This window comes from Miscanthus floridulus, chromosome 12 (genome assembly GCF_019320115.1).
Source record: "Miscanthus floridulus cultivar M001 chromosome 12, ASM1932011v1, whole genome shotgun sequence".
NCBI classification, from domain to species: domain Eukaryota; kingdom Viridiplantae; phylum Streptophyta; class Magnoliopsida; order Poales; family Poaceae; genus Miscanthus; species Miscanthus floridulus.
In genome coordinates this window covers 64,462,590-64,480,182 of record NC_089591.1, presented here as the reverse complement: position 1 = coordinate 64,480,182, position 17,593 = coordinate 64,462,590, and the positions used below count along the sequence as shown (strand labels likewise).

The window sequence follows — 17,593 nt, the reverse complement described above, 5'->3', positions numbered from 1 at the left end:
CCTCGTCCTCCTCCGAGGAGTCAGCGTGGGTGTGGGCCGAGGTTGTGGCGATGAGGTCGAGGGCGAAACGTTGGTAGCATCCTGGGGGCTCTGCGTGAGCGGAAGCGTAGGCGGCGGCATTGCCCAACCCGAAGGGGTACGGGGATGGTGTCGTCGCCGGGCTCCGCTCCGCCGGAGTCGACTCCTCAGGAGGTGGCGGGGCAGAGCTTGATGACGGGGCGTTGCTGCGCGCCACCGGCGTCTTTCCCTTGCCCAGGCCTAAGCTAGACAGGTCCCCAGCCAGGGACTCTGTACCAACATCCGGGTATGGGATACTGGCGGAGCGCGTTGCGTCGCCCTGAGCTCGCGCGGTGTCAGGGTGGTCCCGCCCGCGTCGTGCCTGGCGAGCACGACGAGAGCGGCAGCTCGGGCGCCGCCTGCGCCTAGGCTGCTGGTGCGTGATGTCGTCGTCGGTCGATGGGACTCTGGGTGGGAGGAGTACCATATCGTACTCATATCCTAGAGACATGAACACTAGGCTTCCGAAACCAGATCACCGTGCCGAGACGTAGTGGTCGCACGGGGTCTGCCATCCGGAACTTGTTGGGATGACTAAGCTGACACGCAGTATGGCCCCTACCTGGCGCGCCAACTGTCGGTGTTTTGGTCCGGCGGGTCCTCAACCGACTAGTGAAAGTGTACTGCGTGCCCCTAATCCCGGATGGTGATGCAAAGAGACATAAAGTTTATACTGGTTCAGGCAATAGGTGCCCTACGTCCAGTCTGAGAGAGCGATCTTGTATTCCTTGCACCGAGGTGCTTGTAGTAGGGGCTTACAAGCTGAGCGAGAGAGGGAGCTAGTCCCAGGTCTCTACGTAGAGTCACGTGAGTTGCTTGAGATGTTGATCTCTTGCAGTGAGGAAGCGTGCGTGTTACAGAGCGTTGTGCGTTGCTTGCACGTGTCCGTCTCCCTCTAGAAGCGGCCCCGGTCACTCCCTTTTATAGTCAAAGGGAGGCACAGGGGCGGTACATGCATTTGCTACGTGGCGTTTTGTGAGCAGAGGCGGCGTGTTCGAGCCCTGCAGCTTGTCACTGTGGCGGCGTGGTCGACGGAGCGGTCTTGTCCTCCGTGCACTGGAGCGACGTGCCGGCCACGCCTGATCCTGTGCGACGTGGGAGCTCCTGTGGTGGCAAGCGCGCCTTCTTCTGTTGGAGGCGTGCTGGTCACTGTATGTTTGACCGGCGCGGAGTGCCGAGGCCGGGTTGATGCGATGGCACGGGTACGCTGATTCCGAGGCTACAGGAGCTAGGCCCTGTGCACGACGTGGGAGCTCCTGCAGCCCGATACAGGGCATGGTGCGTACTACGGGCGACGTGCCGGTCCCAGAGCGCTGACAACGTAGAGAGCCGAGGCCCAGTCGATGCGGAGGCTGGACCGTCGTGGGGGGCTCGGCGGGCGCGACTCCCCAGGCTACAGGAGCCCGAAAGCGGGTAGCCGAGGCTCGGAGGGAGCAGTTGTCCTTGCACGTCGTTTCCGAGGCTACAGGGACCCGGTCGTGACTTTCCATGCCTGAGCAGGGGTTAGGCAGCACAGCGTGGCACGGGTGTCCGTTGTGGGCACAGTGCCGAGCACAGCGGCCGGTAACCCTCGCCCCGTCCTGTCTCGAATAGCATGGGGTCGATGTGACTCCCGTCTCGTCGGCCACTCCGCTGTACCGTGCCGTCGTGCGGCTGACGTCGCGGGAGTGGTTGGACGCATTAGTTGGATGTGACGTCCCGTCAGAGAAGTCGGTCAAGGCAGCGGCGACGGGGTTGATGCCGAGCCGGCCTCGAGCGAGTCGGTAACTGGGTGCTCGTCCGAGGCCTCGTGGCGCGGGGCCTCAGGCGAGTCGGAGAATCGGTCCCTCGTCCGAGACCTCGTGGCGCAGGGCCTCGGGCGAGTCGGAGAATCGATACCTCGTCCGAGGCCTTGCGGTGTGGGGTCTCGGGCGAGTCGGAGAATCGGTACCTCGTCCGAGGCCTCGCGGTGTGGGGCCTCGGGCGAGTCGGAGAATCGGTACCTCGTCCGAGGCCTCGCGGTGTGGGGCCTCGAGCGAGTCGGAGAATCGGTACCTCGTCCGAGGCCTCGCGGTGTGGGGCCTCAGGCGAGTCGGAGAATCGGTACCTCGTCCGAGGCCTCGTGGTATGGTTCTGGGCCGAGCCCACTTTGGGCGAGCCCGGATATTTGTTCGAGGTGGGCCGGGCGGTCCAGCCAGGGCCTCGGATGTGGCGGGTTTGCCTGCGGTTGTTCCTTGGCTTCGATATTCTACGAGGTCTAAGCGATTTTTTCGGTTCTTGCTTAGGGGACCCCTTTTTATGGTATCCGACACCATGTCTGTCCTTTTAGCATTAAATCAAGAAGATACAACCATGCAAATCTCTGAAAGCCATCCCTGCTCTCATATTTGTTTATTTTAAGCGATGTAAATCAAAGTATATGGTGAGTTAAAAGCACAAGGTTAGTCTTCATATGGTAACAGTATGATTCCACTTACAGTCTTAAATCCATTTGTTGCACAATTGATAAAACATGCGTTACATTATACTAACCTCTAGTGGTTGTAAGTGCAAAATTTGTTCCAGCAAAGAATGTTCAGGTGTTTCCTCCGGATTCCAAATTGTTTTTGGTTGTAACAAATGTGCATATTGATTGGGCAATATGAAACAGGTCAGCTGCAATAGAACGGTCAACAATAAGCAAGAGATCACTAAGAAAAGAGAATCCTACAGCTAAAGAAATAATAAGTTAAAAGTGGGACTGTTTGAAATAAGCACCTTTGAGAGTGCAACAACAGTTACTTGATGAACAGAACTATTAGTTCCTACAAAATAATGCAAAGCATCAGTAATTAAAGAAATGAAATCACATAAGACATCACTGTTTTATATATTTTTCATGCAGAATGAGTTTCAACAGAATTAAACCAAATTATCATGACAGCAAATGTCTTACCGTAACCAAAGTAGTCGTACTTATTTAACACATAGTCTGGGAGGTTTGCTTCTTCTGCATTCGCAGGTGCAGAAACTTCAACCTTCAGGATAATGAGGATGTCATTCAAGTAGCAGAAAGTATTACTGCTAAAATAGAATCGCCTCTGCCCCCATCCCACTATGGTAAATATCAAAAGCACATGTAATTCTAGCATATTTTCTTGTTGATACTAACACATATCAAAGCAAAGTAACGAGTTAAAGGTACGAAACCAGCAGCATGACAAATTAATAATGTAATACAGTTAGGGCAGGAAAGCTATGGAAGATCAGGAACATAAGATCATTGTTATAAAAACTGTTCTTTACTCAGTGAAGTCTAAGTCTTTCAACCAAAGAACAGAACAAACAAACCATTGTTATAAAAGTTGTTCTTTGCAGTCTACTAGGAATCAATGTAGAAAGAAAAGCCAGGCTAAATTATATGGTCCACCTGTTTCAAATGAGTACTCAATTACTGATGTTATATATCCATGTTGGGGTGTTTTTCAGTGGTACTACAGCCTTCTGTGCACCAGTCAAATAATCATCAATGCCAAAGATGGGTGGAAATGAAGTATAAAAGTTTTTTTTGTGAACATTTTATTTGCGCCAGTGCAGATTCAATGAAGCGTCAGCTCAGAAGATGGGTGGCAACAATGAGGTGCAAAGGTACGCCACAAGAAACGTTCAGTGCATATACATCTTTATCTCAGCCATCTAAGTTGTACATGTATGCATAGAACCAACAAAAGTAAGAATTTGAATAACCTTTACCTGACCATCCAATATGATGTAAAGGCCATCAATAGGTTCACCTTCGCGAGCGACATAGTCACCAGGCTCTGCAAAGTACCAGTATCATCACATTCAATGACAGAAGAATAAAATCTTATTTAACCAGTAGAGCCTTATATAATGGGATCACATTAAGCAGGCACCAAGGGTCAAATAATTAAGATGAAACTTAAGCATAATCAATTCATTATGGACTACTGGTTGGAGCTTTGACTGAAAGACCAGCACCCTGTTTCTCGCAGAGCTATGTTCGCATTTGCTTACATCTGAAACTTGAGCTTTGTTGTAATATCGTAGAGTAACAATAAACACTCGCAAGTCGCAAATAATCTGTGAGCTTAGCACAAAGTCAGGTACCCACTCCGATCGAGAGCACGTCGATTTCCGAAGGCACAAACTGAAACTGACACGCATATCATACTTCCGTAATCAAACAGAGTAAACCAGGAAACAGATCAAACGGCCAACCGATCCAGCCGGCTAACGCACAGTAGTAGCGCCCGCGGGCGCGCCAGGTACGTACCGTGGTTCCTGACCTGGACGGCCTCGGCGATTCTGCGGATGGAGGAACCCGGGAGGCACTGCAGGAGGGGCACCTGCCCCAGGAACTCGGTCACTGCACACCAATGGCAACCAGGTTAGCCAGAATCGCTCCCAAATTCGGCGAGGTCCGCGCTGGCGCTGCTTTACCTTCTTCGCGATCACGATCCATCGCCTGCGCGGCTGCAGCAACGGCGAGCAGGGGGTGTCGGCGGCCGGGACAGCGAGGCGGTTGAGGGCGGAGGAGGACGCGGACAAAATAAAAATACTCGATTAAAGACGCGGAGAAGAGAGAGAGAGAGAGAGGGAGAGCAGAAGCAGAGATTGGTTGGCCACTTGGCCGTGGAACTCGTGGTGGTGGGGTTGTGGGGAAGCAGAGACTGGAGAAGTGGAGACGAGAGGAGAAAATGAACAACTGCAAGAGGAGAGAGACTTCCAATTTGTGCGCGTGGTTGGGCGGGCCCTCCGTGTCAGGCCGGTGGTCGTTGGAGACTTGGTGTCCTTTTTTCCGTGCGTGGCTCTGTGTCCATGACTAGTGGGACTGTGTTGTGCGCGGTGGAGACAGGGGCCGGCTTGTCAGTGGAGATTTTATGGGAATGCTGTTGACCTGTTATGAATGCAAATGAGTAGCGACAGAGTCACAGAGGCATGGGTTATTCCCGCGTGGCCGCGTGGAGCCACTTGCCATATGTAACACGGAGATACGTCAAGAAGATACGGATACGCTGCTGATACGGCTTCGATACGTATCATGCGAGTATCTGATTTTTTTATTTAATTTTCGGAATATTGAGTTACCTAACCTGATACGTATCCGACCTGTGGGATACGGCCCAGCCCAACGAGAAAGCCAACGCTCCCCTGTCGCGAGTTGCGACGCCCCTAGCCCGACGCGGCGACGCCTGCACGGCTCCACGCGCGCGCCGCCTCCCGTGCAAGAGATGTGCCACCACTCGCTGGCCGCCGGCGACGAACCCCCGCTCTCGCGCAGGAGATGCGCCGCAGCTCGCCGGTCGTCGACGACGAGGCCCCGTCCCCTCGCGCCGCCTCCCGCGCAAATCGACCTCTCGTCCTCCAGGTCATCGTGCCAGGGAGCACTGCGCTGGGGAGCACCCCACCAGTCCGCTACGGACGCGGCTAGCTCCCACGATACAGGGGAGACGGGGAGAGATGCAGAGAACAGGACGATTCAGCACTCAGCAGCAAAGCTAGCTTGCGCCGACCTCCCATGAGTACACCCCTTTTCATTCTTGATGTACTCTATATACTTCTGCATTCATCCAGTATACTTGGACTTGAATCTCCTGTGAAAACTAAGAAACCTACGAGGTGATCTAGCGATGAACAGTATCATATATGATTGTATGTACTAAACTAATAATTAGTGATTACTCAAATTTTACACTTTCACAATTTTAATTTACATTATTGTTTATTTTATTATAAAATAGTAAAACGTATCCACGTATCGTGTTTTCTGAGAAATAGCCATATCCGCGTATCCATGCTGCATTTGGCAGTACACTTGGATCGCTGTCGCATGGCTATAAATAAATAAAATAAGCCTGGAGGCAAATAGGCAATAATTAAGAGTGTGTGTCATGCATTGCAGGAAGGACTAATTCTAACATAACACATGATGCAACCGGTTAATAGTTCAATCTGATTGCACCTATGTGTGCCCCCCCCCCCCCCCCCCCCCTCTGCAATATTTGACCCTTCGAACCCACCACCAATCATTATTAAGTTAGCCCCCGCTAGTATGTTGACGTATCCCCACCGACACCACTCGTGTGTCTTCTTCACGATTCTCTGTCCTCCTTTCATGTTGCCCCACCTCCATCGTCGCCCCTCCCAATCCAACACTGACGAGAACATGCCCCCTCGTCTTTGGCCCTCACGTGGCCCCAATGTCAGTTGTCTCTCTACTAACCGGTATGAAGATGGCAAGAACCTTCCCTCGCTTCCATATCCCACTCTTCCCCACCTCTACCACCGTCAATGTTGCCCTCCACCGCCACCCCGCTAATTGCTACAAATTTGACGCCCCTTGAAACCAACGCTCCCCAACCAGCCTCCACTACTAGTCTACCACCCTAGTGGCGTCGCCTTCGCCACGCCCTGTTACACCCACACACCACTGTCGTCGGGATCACAATGACAATCGACCATCCCATTTAAAGTTGGTGCACACAAATGTCGTCCTCAAATCCAAACCCTAGCCTTAATCCAAACCAAAGGTTTGCCAGCGTTGAAGGATAGTTGAAGCGCTGCTAGTGATTATGGAGGTTTGATTCGTTACCATTCCCATTGTAATTTCTACTTCTTTGGTCTCATTTCTTACTTTGCTCATCCTCTCTCATTTACTCTATTTCAAGGTTTTTTTTTTGTTTCCCATAGGTGCTTCTTTGCCAAATCAGGGGTTCTCGAGTTAAGCTCAACTCAAGTGGCCTCTTGGTTTAGCCTTTAGGTTTCATCATTCTATACTTGATAAAGTACCTCCAGACCAGATTCAAGTGGCAAAGGTAGTTTTGGATCTGAAAAATCTATAAACATAGCTTTGACTTTTGATGCCAGAAAGTTAAACAAACAGGCCAAAAAATGAGACATTTCTTGGCACTATTGATTCACTGAAAGTTACCTACGACTGCCACTACACATATATTGAGTATATATATTGCACAACCAAATATTGTTTTCCTTCCCCTTTTCGTATCAAAAAAAGTACTTAGGATGTAACCACGTATTATACTCCAGAAAGAGAAAGGAGCGAGCACTAAGGGCATGTTTGACTGCACCACTCATGTTTTTCAGCTAAATAGGTGCAGCGCTACAAACTCTGCTCCATGAAAAAAAATAGAACTAAGAGAACACCTAAAAGGGTGCTTTAGAAATTCCAGGTTTTCCATTAAGCTGCTCCACGGTTGATATTGTACATTTTTGCTTGTGAATTCGTAAATATCTAAACCAAATTAGAAGGATGGTGCATCTCTCAAAGCTTCGGCCTCGGATTTGGTCCTCGTGGCTTCTCCCTTCTAATCAACGCCTCTTGGGTCAGTGACATGATAAGCTGTGCATTCCAGAAGAAAATATAATTACTTGGGTCCCAACTCTCACGAACAGGTGCAGAAGCAGAATCAGAGCTCAGACGAATCCATACCTCTCCTTGCCTGTTGAACATGCGTCCAGTGACGAAACCCCGACCACCGTGCGCAGATGGGCTCTCGATCTGTTCATGGGAGCAATGTGTACATTAGTATCTCGCATGGGCTCATCTGTATCGATGAACAGATGTACAATCGGTCAATCGCTTACCACATATAGCAACCATTCGTCAGCCTTCACAGGTTTGTGGAACCAGATGCTACAGACAGTAACATGCAGCCGTAAGAACAAACGAAAATTTGCTAAAAGTGATGATTGTCCGAAGCACTATACTGAGTGAATGTTACATACGAATGATCAAGACTGAGCGAGTATGTCTTCAAACCCTTTTCACGATGAGGGTTAAGGCTCACACCAGAATATAGTAGATCCGAAGCATATGCTACAACACATCTGTAGTATTGCAGAATAACATTATGTGCAAGCATAAGAAATGATGAAAGATAGTGTATGGTGATCTAATGACTAACCTATGTAGAGCTTGGTCGTCTGAAAGTTTTCCCCGAGCTCTAAACCAGTAGTTTAAGCTGAAAAAGAATCAGACGCATTACTGAATCATAACTATTTTTACTAATATAAAAGGATAGAAAGGGGAAAATCTTGCTTTGGAGGAAACCAGGATCTGCAGGATTAATATAACTTAAACAAAAAAATATGAATAGGTTGCATCTAGGGAAAAAGAAGTATGTGGATACCTTGGTTTATGTTGAGATGCTGAATCTTCACAGAATCTCATTTCTATGGGCCAAGGAGTAAACTTCTTTTTAGCAGCCAAGTTCCTATATTGGCTGCAGATGAATAAACATTCAATTGTCTACCAAGTACCGAATGATAGAGATGAACAATATTTAATTTGTTTCCTTAAAAATAATATTTGATATTATAAATGTGCTATCCAACTTGCCGCATCAACAATAAGGTAGATCCATTTGAAAAATAATTCTTTTCAATGGCACAATGGAAGTAAATCCTGAAGGGCGAAGGCTATGGTTTGATGGTTAAACCAATTAATAACCTGAGAACATCATTAATTTAGTAACCATCGAACTATATGATAGGAAGTCAGAAAAATTACGATGGGAAGCGTGGATCCGTAAGCCGTCTTTCTCGTATCTCCTCCAGATTAAGGAGCTGCATTTGATTGCTTATTAGATATCTGTTTTTTTCTTCCACATATATCAAAGGAAAGAGAGAAAAATCCTTGCCTGTTCTGGAGGAGGAACATCAGGCATGATTGCAGCCTGATGCTCAAAACCCACTTCTTCCTTCTGCAAGAGAATCAGTTGAACAGATATTCAGACCAAATTCACAGTGACATTTCACAAGGCTGACCTTTGCAGTCCTAAAAATTTCAACCTAGCAGTATATATTCTAGCAATTGTACCACAAAACAGGCCTGATCCTTGGGCTGCAGGATATCATTGGCTGCAAGAAAAGATTTCATTTCGAAGCTTTCTGGCCCTCTCTGGATGGTTTTCTAGAAGTAGTGAAGGATGCTTGGGACACTGTACAGCCTAGAACCTGTCCACTTGATACCCTTGCTTTGAAACTCAAGGCAACTGCCAGAGGGTTACAGAGCTGGAGTCAGAAGAAATTTGGTCACTTCAAGTCCCAATTGCTTCTGGCAAAAGAAATCGTCCACCAACTTGATATTGCTCAAGAAAGCAGGCCTCTTCAGCCTAATGAATTATGGCTACGTAATAATCTCAAGAAGCATTCACTGGAGCTATCTTCCCTGCTGAGAACAATATCAAGACTCAGGTCCAGGATAAATTGGCTAAAGGATGGGGATGCCAACACAAGGCTTTTTCATCAAAATTGCAAGATATAGAAAAAAGAAGAATTTCATCCCCAAATTGCATGTTGGAGATCAGGTTATCACAAAGCATGAGGATAAGGCAGCTGCTGTTCTAGATTTTTATGACAATCTCATTGGGACTGAGTGCGCTAGAGGGAGAACTATCAATCTGGACACCCTTGGCAGCCCCGGCTTTGATCTTGAAGCTTTGGATTTGCCTTTTTCAGAATAAGTGTGGAACACCATAAAGGAGATGCCACCTGATAAGGCTCCTGGACAGGATGGGTTCACTGGCAGATTTTATAAAAGTTGCTGGACAATTATCAAGAATGATGTGATGGCAGCAGTTCATTTTCTTTGGACTGGAAATTTCAGAAACCTCCAGAAACTGAATTCTGCATACATTACTCTGATTCCAAAAAAGACTAATGCTGTTCAAGTCAAGGATTATAGGCCAATTAGCTTGGTTCACAGCTTCGCCAAACTTGTGACCAAAATCCTGGCTAATAGGCTTGCAGGTCGGCTGGATGAGATGGTGTCCTCCAATCAAAGTGCTTTCATCAAAAAAAGGTTCATTCAAAGTAATTTCATGATGGTCCAGCAGACAGTTAAATTCCTACACTCTCAAAAGCAGCCCAGAATTCCCCTGAAGCTTGACATTACCAAAGCTTTTGACTCAGTGTCTTGGGCCTTCCTTTTGGAGGTGCTTAGAAAATTGGGTTTCGGTTCTCGCTGGTGTGACATGATTTGTGGCCTCTTATCATCTTCATCCACCCAAGTTCTCTTGAATGGCATCCCAGGAGAAGGTATTTTGCACAGAAGGGGACTGAGACAGGGAGATCCGCTATCTCCTATGCTCTTTATTCTTGTTATGGATGTGTTAAATCAGATGTTCACAAGGGCTTCTGAAGTTGGGCTGCTACAGCCTTTATCCAGTAGGCCTATCCAGCACAGAATCTCCTTATATGCTGACGATGTAGCCATTTTCCTTCAGCCTAATGCAGCAGATATCAATTTGTCTTTACAGCTACTGGATTTATTTGGTGAAGCATCTGGCCTTAGGACCAATGTTCAAAAAAGTAATGTGCTACCAATCCATTGTGCTGAGGAAAATCTGGCCCTCATTCAGAATCTGTTGCCCTGTGAGATGCTGGATTTCCCTTGCAAATATTTGGGTCTCCCCCTGACCATCAAGAAGCTGGCTAAGGAGCAGGTCCAACCCATCATTGACAGAATTGCAGATCAGCTTCCTGGGTGGAAGGCTGATTTGATGACCCGAGCTGGTAGAGTTATTCAAGTGCAGTATGTTCTCACAGGAATCCTGATTTATGTGGCCATGGCAACAGATCTCCCACCTTGGGCTTTCAAAGCCATTGACAAGATCAGAAGGGCCTTCCTGTGGAGAGGCCGAAAAGAGGCAAAGGGTGGTCACTGTCTCATTGCCTGGCCTAAAGTGTGCCGCTCCCGAGAACTAGGTGGTCTTGGGGTTGCTGATCTGAAGGCTTTGAGTATCGCCTTAAAAGCACGATGGCCGTGGCTCAAGCGGAGTGAGCCCAGCAAACCGTGGGCAAATCTACCTATCCAAGTCAGTAGAGAGGTAGATGGCCTCATCTCTGTGGCTGTAATAACTGAAGTTGGAAATGGATCCAATACACTCTTTTGGGAGGACAAATGGTTAGATGGCAAAAGAATCCAGGACATCGCTCTGGTATATGCACTGGTTCCTAAAAGGTCAAGTAGACGTACTGTGTTGGAAGCACTAACTGGGGAAAAATGGACAGAGGACATACAAGGTGAGATCGGTTCAACTGCCTTGATTGAGTATCTTGAACTTTGGGATATCCTGAATGGTGTGGAGCTAAATGAGGAAATTCCTGATAAGCACATCTGGAGGCTATCTACTTCAGGAAAATATACAGCAAAGAGCGCCTATGATACGCTTTTTCAGGGTGCAATCTTCTTTGAACCTTATGAGAGAATATGGAAATCCTGCCCCCCCCCCCCCCCCCCCACAAATGCAAATTTTTCATGTGGCTTGTCGCTCATAATAGATGTTGGACAGCGGACAGATTGGCAAAGAGGGGGCTCCCTCATCCAGATCAGTGCCTTCTATGTGATCAAGAGGGGGAGGACATTCAACATCTTCTTGTGGGCTGTGTATTCTCAAGAGACTTTTGGTTGTCCCTCCTGTCGCAGCTTTGGTTTTGCAGCACTTGCTCCTCAACCTTCTGACCAATCCTTTGATAATTGGTGGAGAAAAGTTGATAGTGCTGCTAGTGGAGATTATAGGTTGGGTCTGAATTCCCTAGTCATTTTGGGAGCCTGGAGCATCTGGCGACATAGAAATGATTGTGTTTTTAATGGGGCAACCCCAAATGTTAACTTGGCTCTGGCTCTGGCTAGGGAAGAGGCTCATTGGTGGAGCCTAGCAGGAGCCAAGAGAATTTCCCTGCTCTCTGCTGGAGGATCAGTCTAATGGACTGCTGTAGGGTCGTCTTTTTGTCTTTCTTAACCGGTGATCCAGTGTCTATGTAGTGGTGTGGTGTGTGTGTGTGGGGGGGGGGGGGGGGGGTCGGGTCTATGTATGACTCTCTTTTTCTTCTATTAATACAATGATACGCAGCTCTCCTGCGTGTTCGAGAAAAAAATTGTACCACAAAACAATTTATCCGTAGATCATAAGCAACTGTACTAATCAAATTGAGACCAGGAACGATATTGTCTAGAAGCTATTGAGACTAATGATGATATTGATTGGTATCTGATGGAGATATACCATAAAGTTGTGGGCTTAATGAACATAAATTTTAGTAAGGTGTGCAAGGGCTATAAGGAGCCATTTTCTATCCAACAGTTCATGTTTTTTCAATTAATCTTAAGTTAAGTAATGATAACAGTTTGGACCAACAGTACCATTGAAAATAACCAAAGGAACAGTGACTTGATGCAGCATTTTGGGAGATACAAGGTTCAAAATAATCATTGACCTTCTAACTCACAAATTCTCAGCGTGAACAAGGCAGAGGTCTTTTCAAGTTCGAAAGATTGAAAAATGAGAATCATAACTGGTACAGGTTTGTATAAATTATTTAGTCTGCCCAAAGAAGTTTCAAATATTATCATTTACAGAAGTATAAGCACCTGGAAAGAAGCAATCAAGGTGAATACAACTAGTCCCTTCTGCTTTGCCTCCACTTTTCTTGTGGCAAAGCTGGATCCATCACGTGCCCGATGAACTTGATATATTATTGGCACTACACAAGAGGACAAATCAAAGACAGCCATGAGCATCAAACTTCTTTTTTAGATTAAAAGAAAGTGCACTAATTATCCCAGCTTACTACAAATCCAGAAATATGCTGTATGGGTATCAGACTCCTAAAGCTGAAGAGTTGCCTGAGCAGATCTTATGCTGTGCTAGGTTGAATGGGATAGATTACACCAAATATCAGCCTCTTTTCTGATTTGCGTAGGGCCATGTGCTTTGCGGGGTAAAACAATAAGTGTGAGAGCAGTGGCTATTTGTGATTTGGTCCTATGACCGTTGTATTTGGCCCTTGTACATAAAACTCTTTTTTCCATCGTAATTGAGCGGCAGAGCCTTTACTTTCAAAAAAAAAAAAAACTGTTACGCAACTGAATCATGATATTACATGAAACGAAAAGGAATAAAATAGAAGCCCCAGCTAAGCCCAAACTAAAAGCTTCTAGTGATACAGAGTCCTTATGAACTGATAGATTACTGGTTCTCAGATTACATTTGGTTGGCCAAATTAACGTTGGCAAAAGATCACATAGCTTTAGGAAACCTTACTGTTATTGTCTCCAGCAACAAGAAAAATTGCATGCAAACTGTGCACCATTTTTAGACAATCAACAGTCTTGGATGCTGCTGCTAGTGCCTACACGAGATCAAACATAAGAACTAGTTGGTGGTTACAACATACTGAGATCATGTATTCCTTTTACAAGGATCCCCAGCCTTTACTGAGAAAAACATAGAGCATACAGAAATACATTTATCCAAAAGATACCAACTGTCAGCAGCAAGGGAGTTGACATAACTGAACTCAAAATGGGGATTATTCTGACTCAAACTTCCTACAGGTACTCAAAAGACACCTAAGCAATGATTTCTTATATCTTCTTATTGTCACCCTGTGGCGCTTAGCAACATATCAAGTGAATAGATCATGAAGGAGATAGTCATATCATAATAAATAAGACAATACGGCACAATGGAATGTCTGGAAGGAAGCTGACAAGGACTAGAATTTTAAATATAATATGTATATTTGTTCCTGAATAATCGGTTTCATGGAAATGTTCTTAAATCCAACCCACGACTATGGGAAGTAGAGGAAGCATGTGTAAAGTAGTTTATTTTTAGTTATTGACTCGGTAATTCACAAATTTGTACTTGAAAGCAAAATGATGAGCTAGAATTCAGTAGTAAAAGGAAGAGGTCAAATACATATAGTTATCAGATCTAGAAAGTAAGCAAGGGTGGTTGAAAAGTGCCTGTCCAATGAATTGTCCTCCAAAAACTTGCCTAAAAGTTGGAGCTTCTGGCAAAGTAAACCCACGGAAGATATCGACCTAAAAAGACAAAAGAATTGTGGTGAGCAAGACAAGGGAACTCAATGCAAAAAATTAATATGACACTATATTTATCATGTTTGTCCTTTTAACAGCAAATCAAGAAAATGCAACCATGCAAATCTCTGAAATCCATGTCTGCTCTCATGTTTGTTTATTTTAGGCGATGTAAATCAAAGTATATGGTGAGTTAAAAGCACAAGGTTAGTCTTCAAATGGGAACAATATGATTCCACTGCCAGCCTTAAATCCATTTGTTGCACAATGGATTAAAACATCATAGATACTGTCTTACATTATACTTACTTCTAGTGGTTCTAAGTGCAAAATTTGTTCCAGCAAAGAATGTTCAGGTGTTTCCTCCGCATTCCAAATTGTTTTTGGTTGTAACAAATGTCCATATTGATTGGGCAATATGAAGCAGGTCAGCTGCAATAGTGCCAACAATAAGCAAGAGATGGTTATACTTATCTGGAAAAGCCATAAATCAAGTGTTCACTCAGAAAAGAGAATCCTACAGCTAAAGAAATGATAAGTTAAAAGTGGGACTTTGAAATAAGCACCTTTGATAGTGCAACAACATTTACTTGATGAACAGAACTATTACTTCCTACAAAATAATGCAAAGCATCAGTGTTAATGAAATGAAATCACATAAGACATCACTGTTTTATATCTTTTTCATGCAGAATGAGTTTGAACAGAATTAAACCAAATTATCATGACAGCAAATGTCTTACCGTAACCAAAGTAGTCGTATTTATTTAACACATAGTCTGGGCGGTTGGCTTCTTCAGCATTCGCAGGTGCAGAAACTTCAGCCTTCAAGATAATGAGGATGTCATTCACGTAGCAGAAAGTATTATTACTGCTAAAAATAGAATCAGCCTCTGCCCCCACTCCCACTATGGTAAATATCAAAGGTACATGTAATTCCTGCATATTTTCTAATTGATTCTAACACATATCAAAGCAATTGTAAAATAACGAGTTAAAGGTATGAACGCAGCAGCAAGACAAATTAACAATGTAATACAGTTAGGGCAGGAAAGGCTATGGAAGATCAGGAACATAAGATCATTATTATAAAAACTGTTCTTCATTCAGTGAAGTCTAAGTCTTTCACCCAAAGAACAAAACAAACAAGCATTGTTATAAAAGTTGTTCTTTTGCAGTCTACTAGCAATCAATGTAGAAAGAAAAGTCAGGCTAAATTATATGGTCCACCTGTTTCAAATGAGTACCCAATTACTGATGTGATATCTCCATGCAGTGGTACTAGCCTTCTGCGCACCAGTGCAGAGTCAAATAATCATCAACGCCAAAGATGGGTGGAAAGAATGTATAGAAGTTTTTTTTGTGAACATTTATTTGCGCCAGTGCAGATTCAATGAAGCATCAGCTCAGAAGATGGGTGGTAAGCATGAGGTGCAAAGGTACATTACAAGAAACGTTTAGTGCATATAACTCTTTAGCTCAGCCATCTAAGTTGTATTTGTATGCATAGAACCAACAAAAGTAAGAATTTGCATAAACTTTACCTGACCATCCAATATGATGTAAAGGCCATCAACAGGTTCACCTTCGCGAGCGACATAGTCACCAGGTTCTGCAAAGTACCAGTATCAGAGCCAAATATGATTCATCTTGACGCTAGATCACATTCAATGACAGAAAAATAAAATCTTATTTGACCAGTAGAGCCTTATATAATGGGAGCACATTAAGCAGGCGCAAAGGGTAAAAAAAATAAAATTAAATTAAACTTAAACATAACCAATTCATTATGGACTAATCACCCTGTTTCTCGCAGAGGTATGCTCACATTGGTTTACATCTGAAACTTGAATTTTGTTGTGATCTCGTAGACTAACAATTAACACTCGCAAGTCGCAAATACTTTGTGAGCTTAGCACAAAGTCAGGTACTCACTCCGAGAGCACGTCGATTTCCGAAAGCACAAACTGACACGCATATCATACTTCCGTAGACAAACAGACAAACAGAGTAAGCCAGGAAACCGATCAAACGGCCAATCGATCCAGCCTGCTGGCACACAGTAGCGCCCGCGGACGCGCTAGGTACGTACCGTAGTTCCTGACCTCGACGGCCTCGGCGATTCTGCGGATGGAGGAACCCGGGAGGCACTGCAGGAGGGGCACCTGCCCCAGGAACTCGGTCACTGCACACCAATGGCAACCAGGCCCCAGATTAGCCAGAATCGCTCCCAAATTCGGCGAGGTCCGCGCTGGCGTTGCTTTACCTTCTTCACGATCCATCGCCTGCGCGGCTGCAGCAACGGCGAGCAGGGGGTGTTGGCGGTCGGGACAGCGAGGCGTCTACGGTGAGGGCGTCAGGGCGGAGGAGGACGCGGACAAAAAAAATTGTTCTCGGATTTAAAGACGCGGAGAAGAGTGAGGGAGAGCAGAGATTAGTTGGCCGTGGAACTCGTGGTCGTGGGGAAGGTGGAGACGGAGACGAGAGGAGAACAAAACTGAACGAGGAGAGAGACTCCAATTTGTGCGCGTGGTTGGGGCGACGTGCGGGCCCTCCGTGTCAGGGTAGGGGTGGACATGACTAGTGGGCCTCTGATGTGCGCGCTGGAGACGGGGCCCCGGGGGCCGTCTTGTCAGTGGAAATTTTAGAGGAGCGCTGGTGTGATTGCATTTGCGAGTGAGTAGTGACAGAGGAATGGATTACTCCGCCACTTGCTAGTACACTTGGATCGCGGTCCCACGTGCATAAATAAATAACCTCCCTTCTAAAATACGTAGTAAGTGTTATTTTTGTTCTCGAGGGGTTGAACACTTTTAAATTTAATCAACTACATAAATAAATATAACCTAGTATTTATATAGTATAAAGTTAGTATATAAGATAGATAGCTAAATCTATTTTTATAATAAACTTATTTGTAGATACACATATCGCTAATATTTTTTATAAATCTAGTCATACTTAAGAAAGTTTGACCGGTATGAATACTTGTAACGACACTTATTTTTAGGACTGGTGGAGTAAATATGGAGGCAATAATTAAGATCACGTTGCTGCACAAACTAGTGATAAAAGGGCAGACATTGCAGAGGACATATATTTCTATGCAACTGAATTAAATATGCTTAGTTTAAGTAGATAATTGGGATGCTTGTTGTCTCAAAATTAATAATGTGATAGTGTGGCATGGATTGCTTTTTATATAGAGAACCTGATGGTGTCTGTCAGGCATACATGTGCACACCCAATCTCCTTTACTGGATACGTGGCTACGGTCTAGTGTGCTTTGATCTGCTTTACTCTGAATGTTGCTAGCCCTTGTTCTCCTCATCCAATCCCCTCCTGAAGCCTATTTAATCACTCTTTTTTGTGTGTGTTTCAGCCTTGAAGGTCATTTGGATAAGTGATAACCAGCACAGTTGCACATACATTTGAGTAAATTGTGCAGCAAGAGACGGGAGGGCTTGGTCTCTATGATTTAGAGAAGGTGTTGATGAGCCCTCTTTTTTTCTCAGTCTTTCCAATCAAGAAAAAATGTTTCCATGCGAACTTGGCATTAGAGGCATGCTGATGTTGAAATTGAAATTCCTTAACATGTGGCAGCAGCCAGCAGCAGCATCAAAATAGGAGAAGAATGATTCTCTTATTCTAATATTTAATTCGGTTGTCAATAAAATCGAAATATTGCCAGTGACAGTATTACCT

General features: G+C 45.3%; 2 protein-coding genes across 3 annotated transcripts; both read right to left on the bottom strand.

The window, feature by feature from the left end:
* Positions 1-2,415: 2,415 nt before the first annotated feature.
* Positions 2,416-4,745, bottom strand: LOC136496977 (acyl-CoA hydrolase 2-like). The gene is made up of 6 exons (XM_066492759.1): positions 4,480-4,745; positions 4,313-4,405; positions 3,769-3,836; positions 2,972-3,053; positions 2,794-2,840; positions 2,416-2,691 (listed from the first exon to the last, which is right to left on the bottom strand). The coding sequence occupies exons 1-6, from the start codon at positions 4,499-4,501 to the stop codon at positions 2,554-2,556; spliced, it is 450 nt and encodes a 149-aa protein (XP_066348856.1). The 5' UTR covers positions 4,502-4,745; the 3' UTR covers positions 2,416-2,553.
* A 2,259-nt stretch (positions 4,746-7,004) lies between these two features.
* Positions 7,005-16,398, bottom strand: LOC136496975 (acyl-CoA hydrolase 2-like). Of its 2 annotated transcripts, XM_066492758.1 has the most exons (17): positions 16,155-16,394; positions 15,981-16,073; positions 15,433-15,500; positions 14,632-14,713; positions 14,455-14,501; positions 14,198-14,320; positions 13,814-13,891; positions 13,107-13,194; positions 12,434-12,546; positions 8,700-8,762; positions 8,570-8,625; positions 8,190-8,282; positions 7,965-8,021; positions 7,786-7,887; positions 7,645-7,693; positions 7,490-7,558; positions 7,005-7,399 (listed from the first exon to the last, which is right to left on the bottom strand). In XM_066492758.1, the coding sequence occupies exons 1-17, from the start codon at positions 16,168-16,170 to the stop codon at positions 7,322-7,324; spliced, it is 1,275 nt and encodes a 424-aa protein (XP_066348855.1). In that variant the 5' UTR covers positions 16,171-16,394; the 3' UTR covers positions 7,005-7,321. The 2 variants fall into 2 exon arrangements, with proteins under 2 accessions (XP_066348855.1, XP_066348854.1); XM_066492757.1 differs by having other exon boundaries at positions 15,981-16,398.
* Between the last annotated feature and the right edge of the window lie 1,195 nt (positions 16,399-17,593).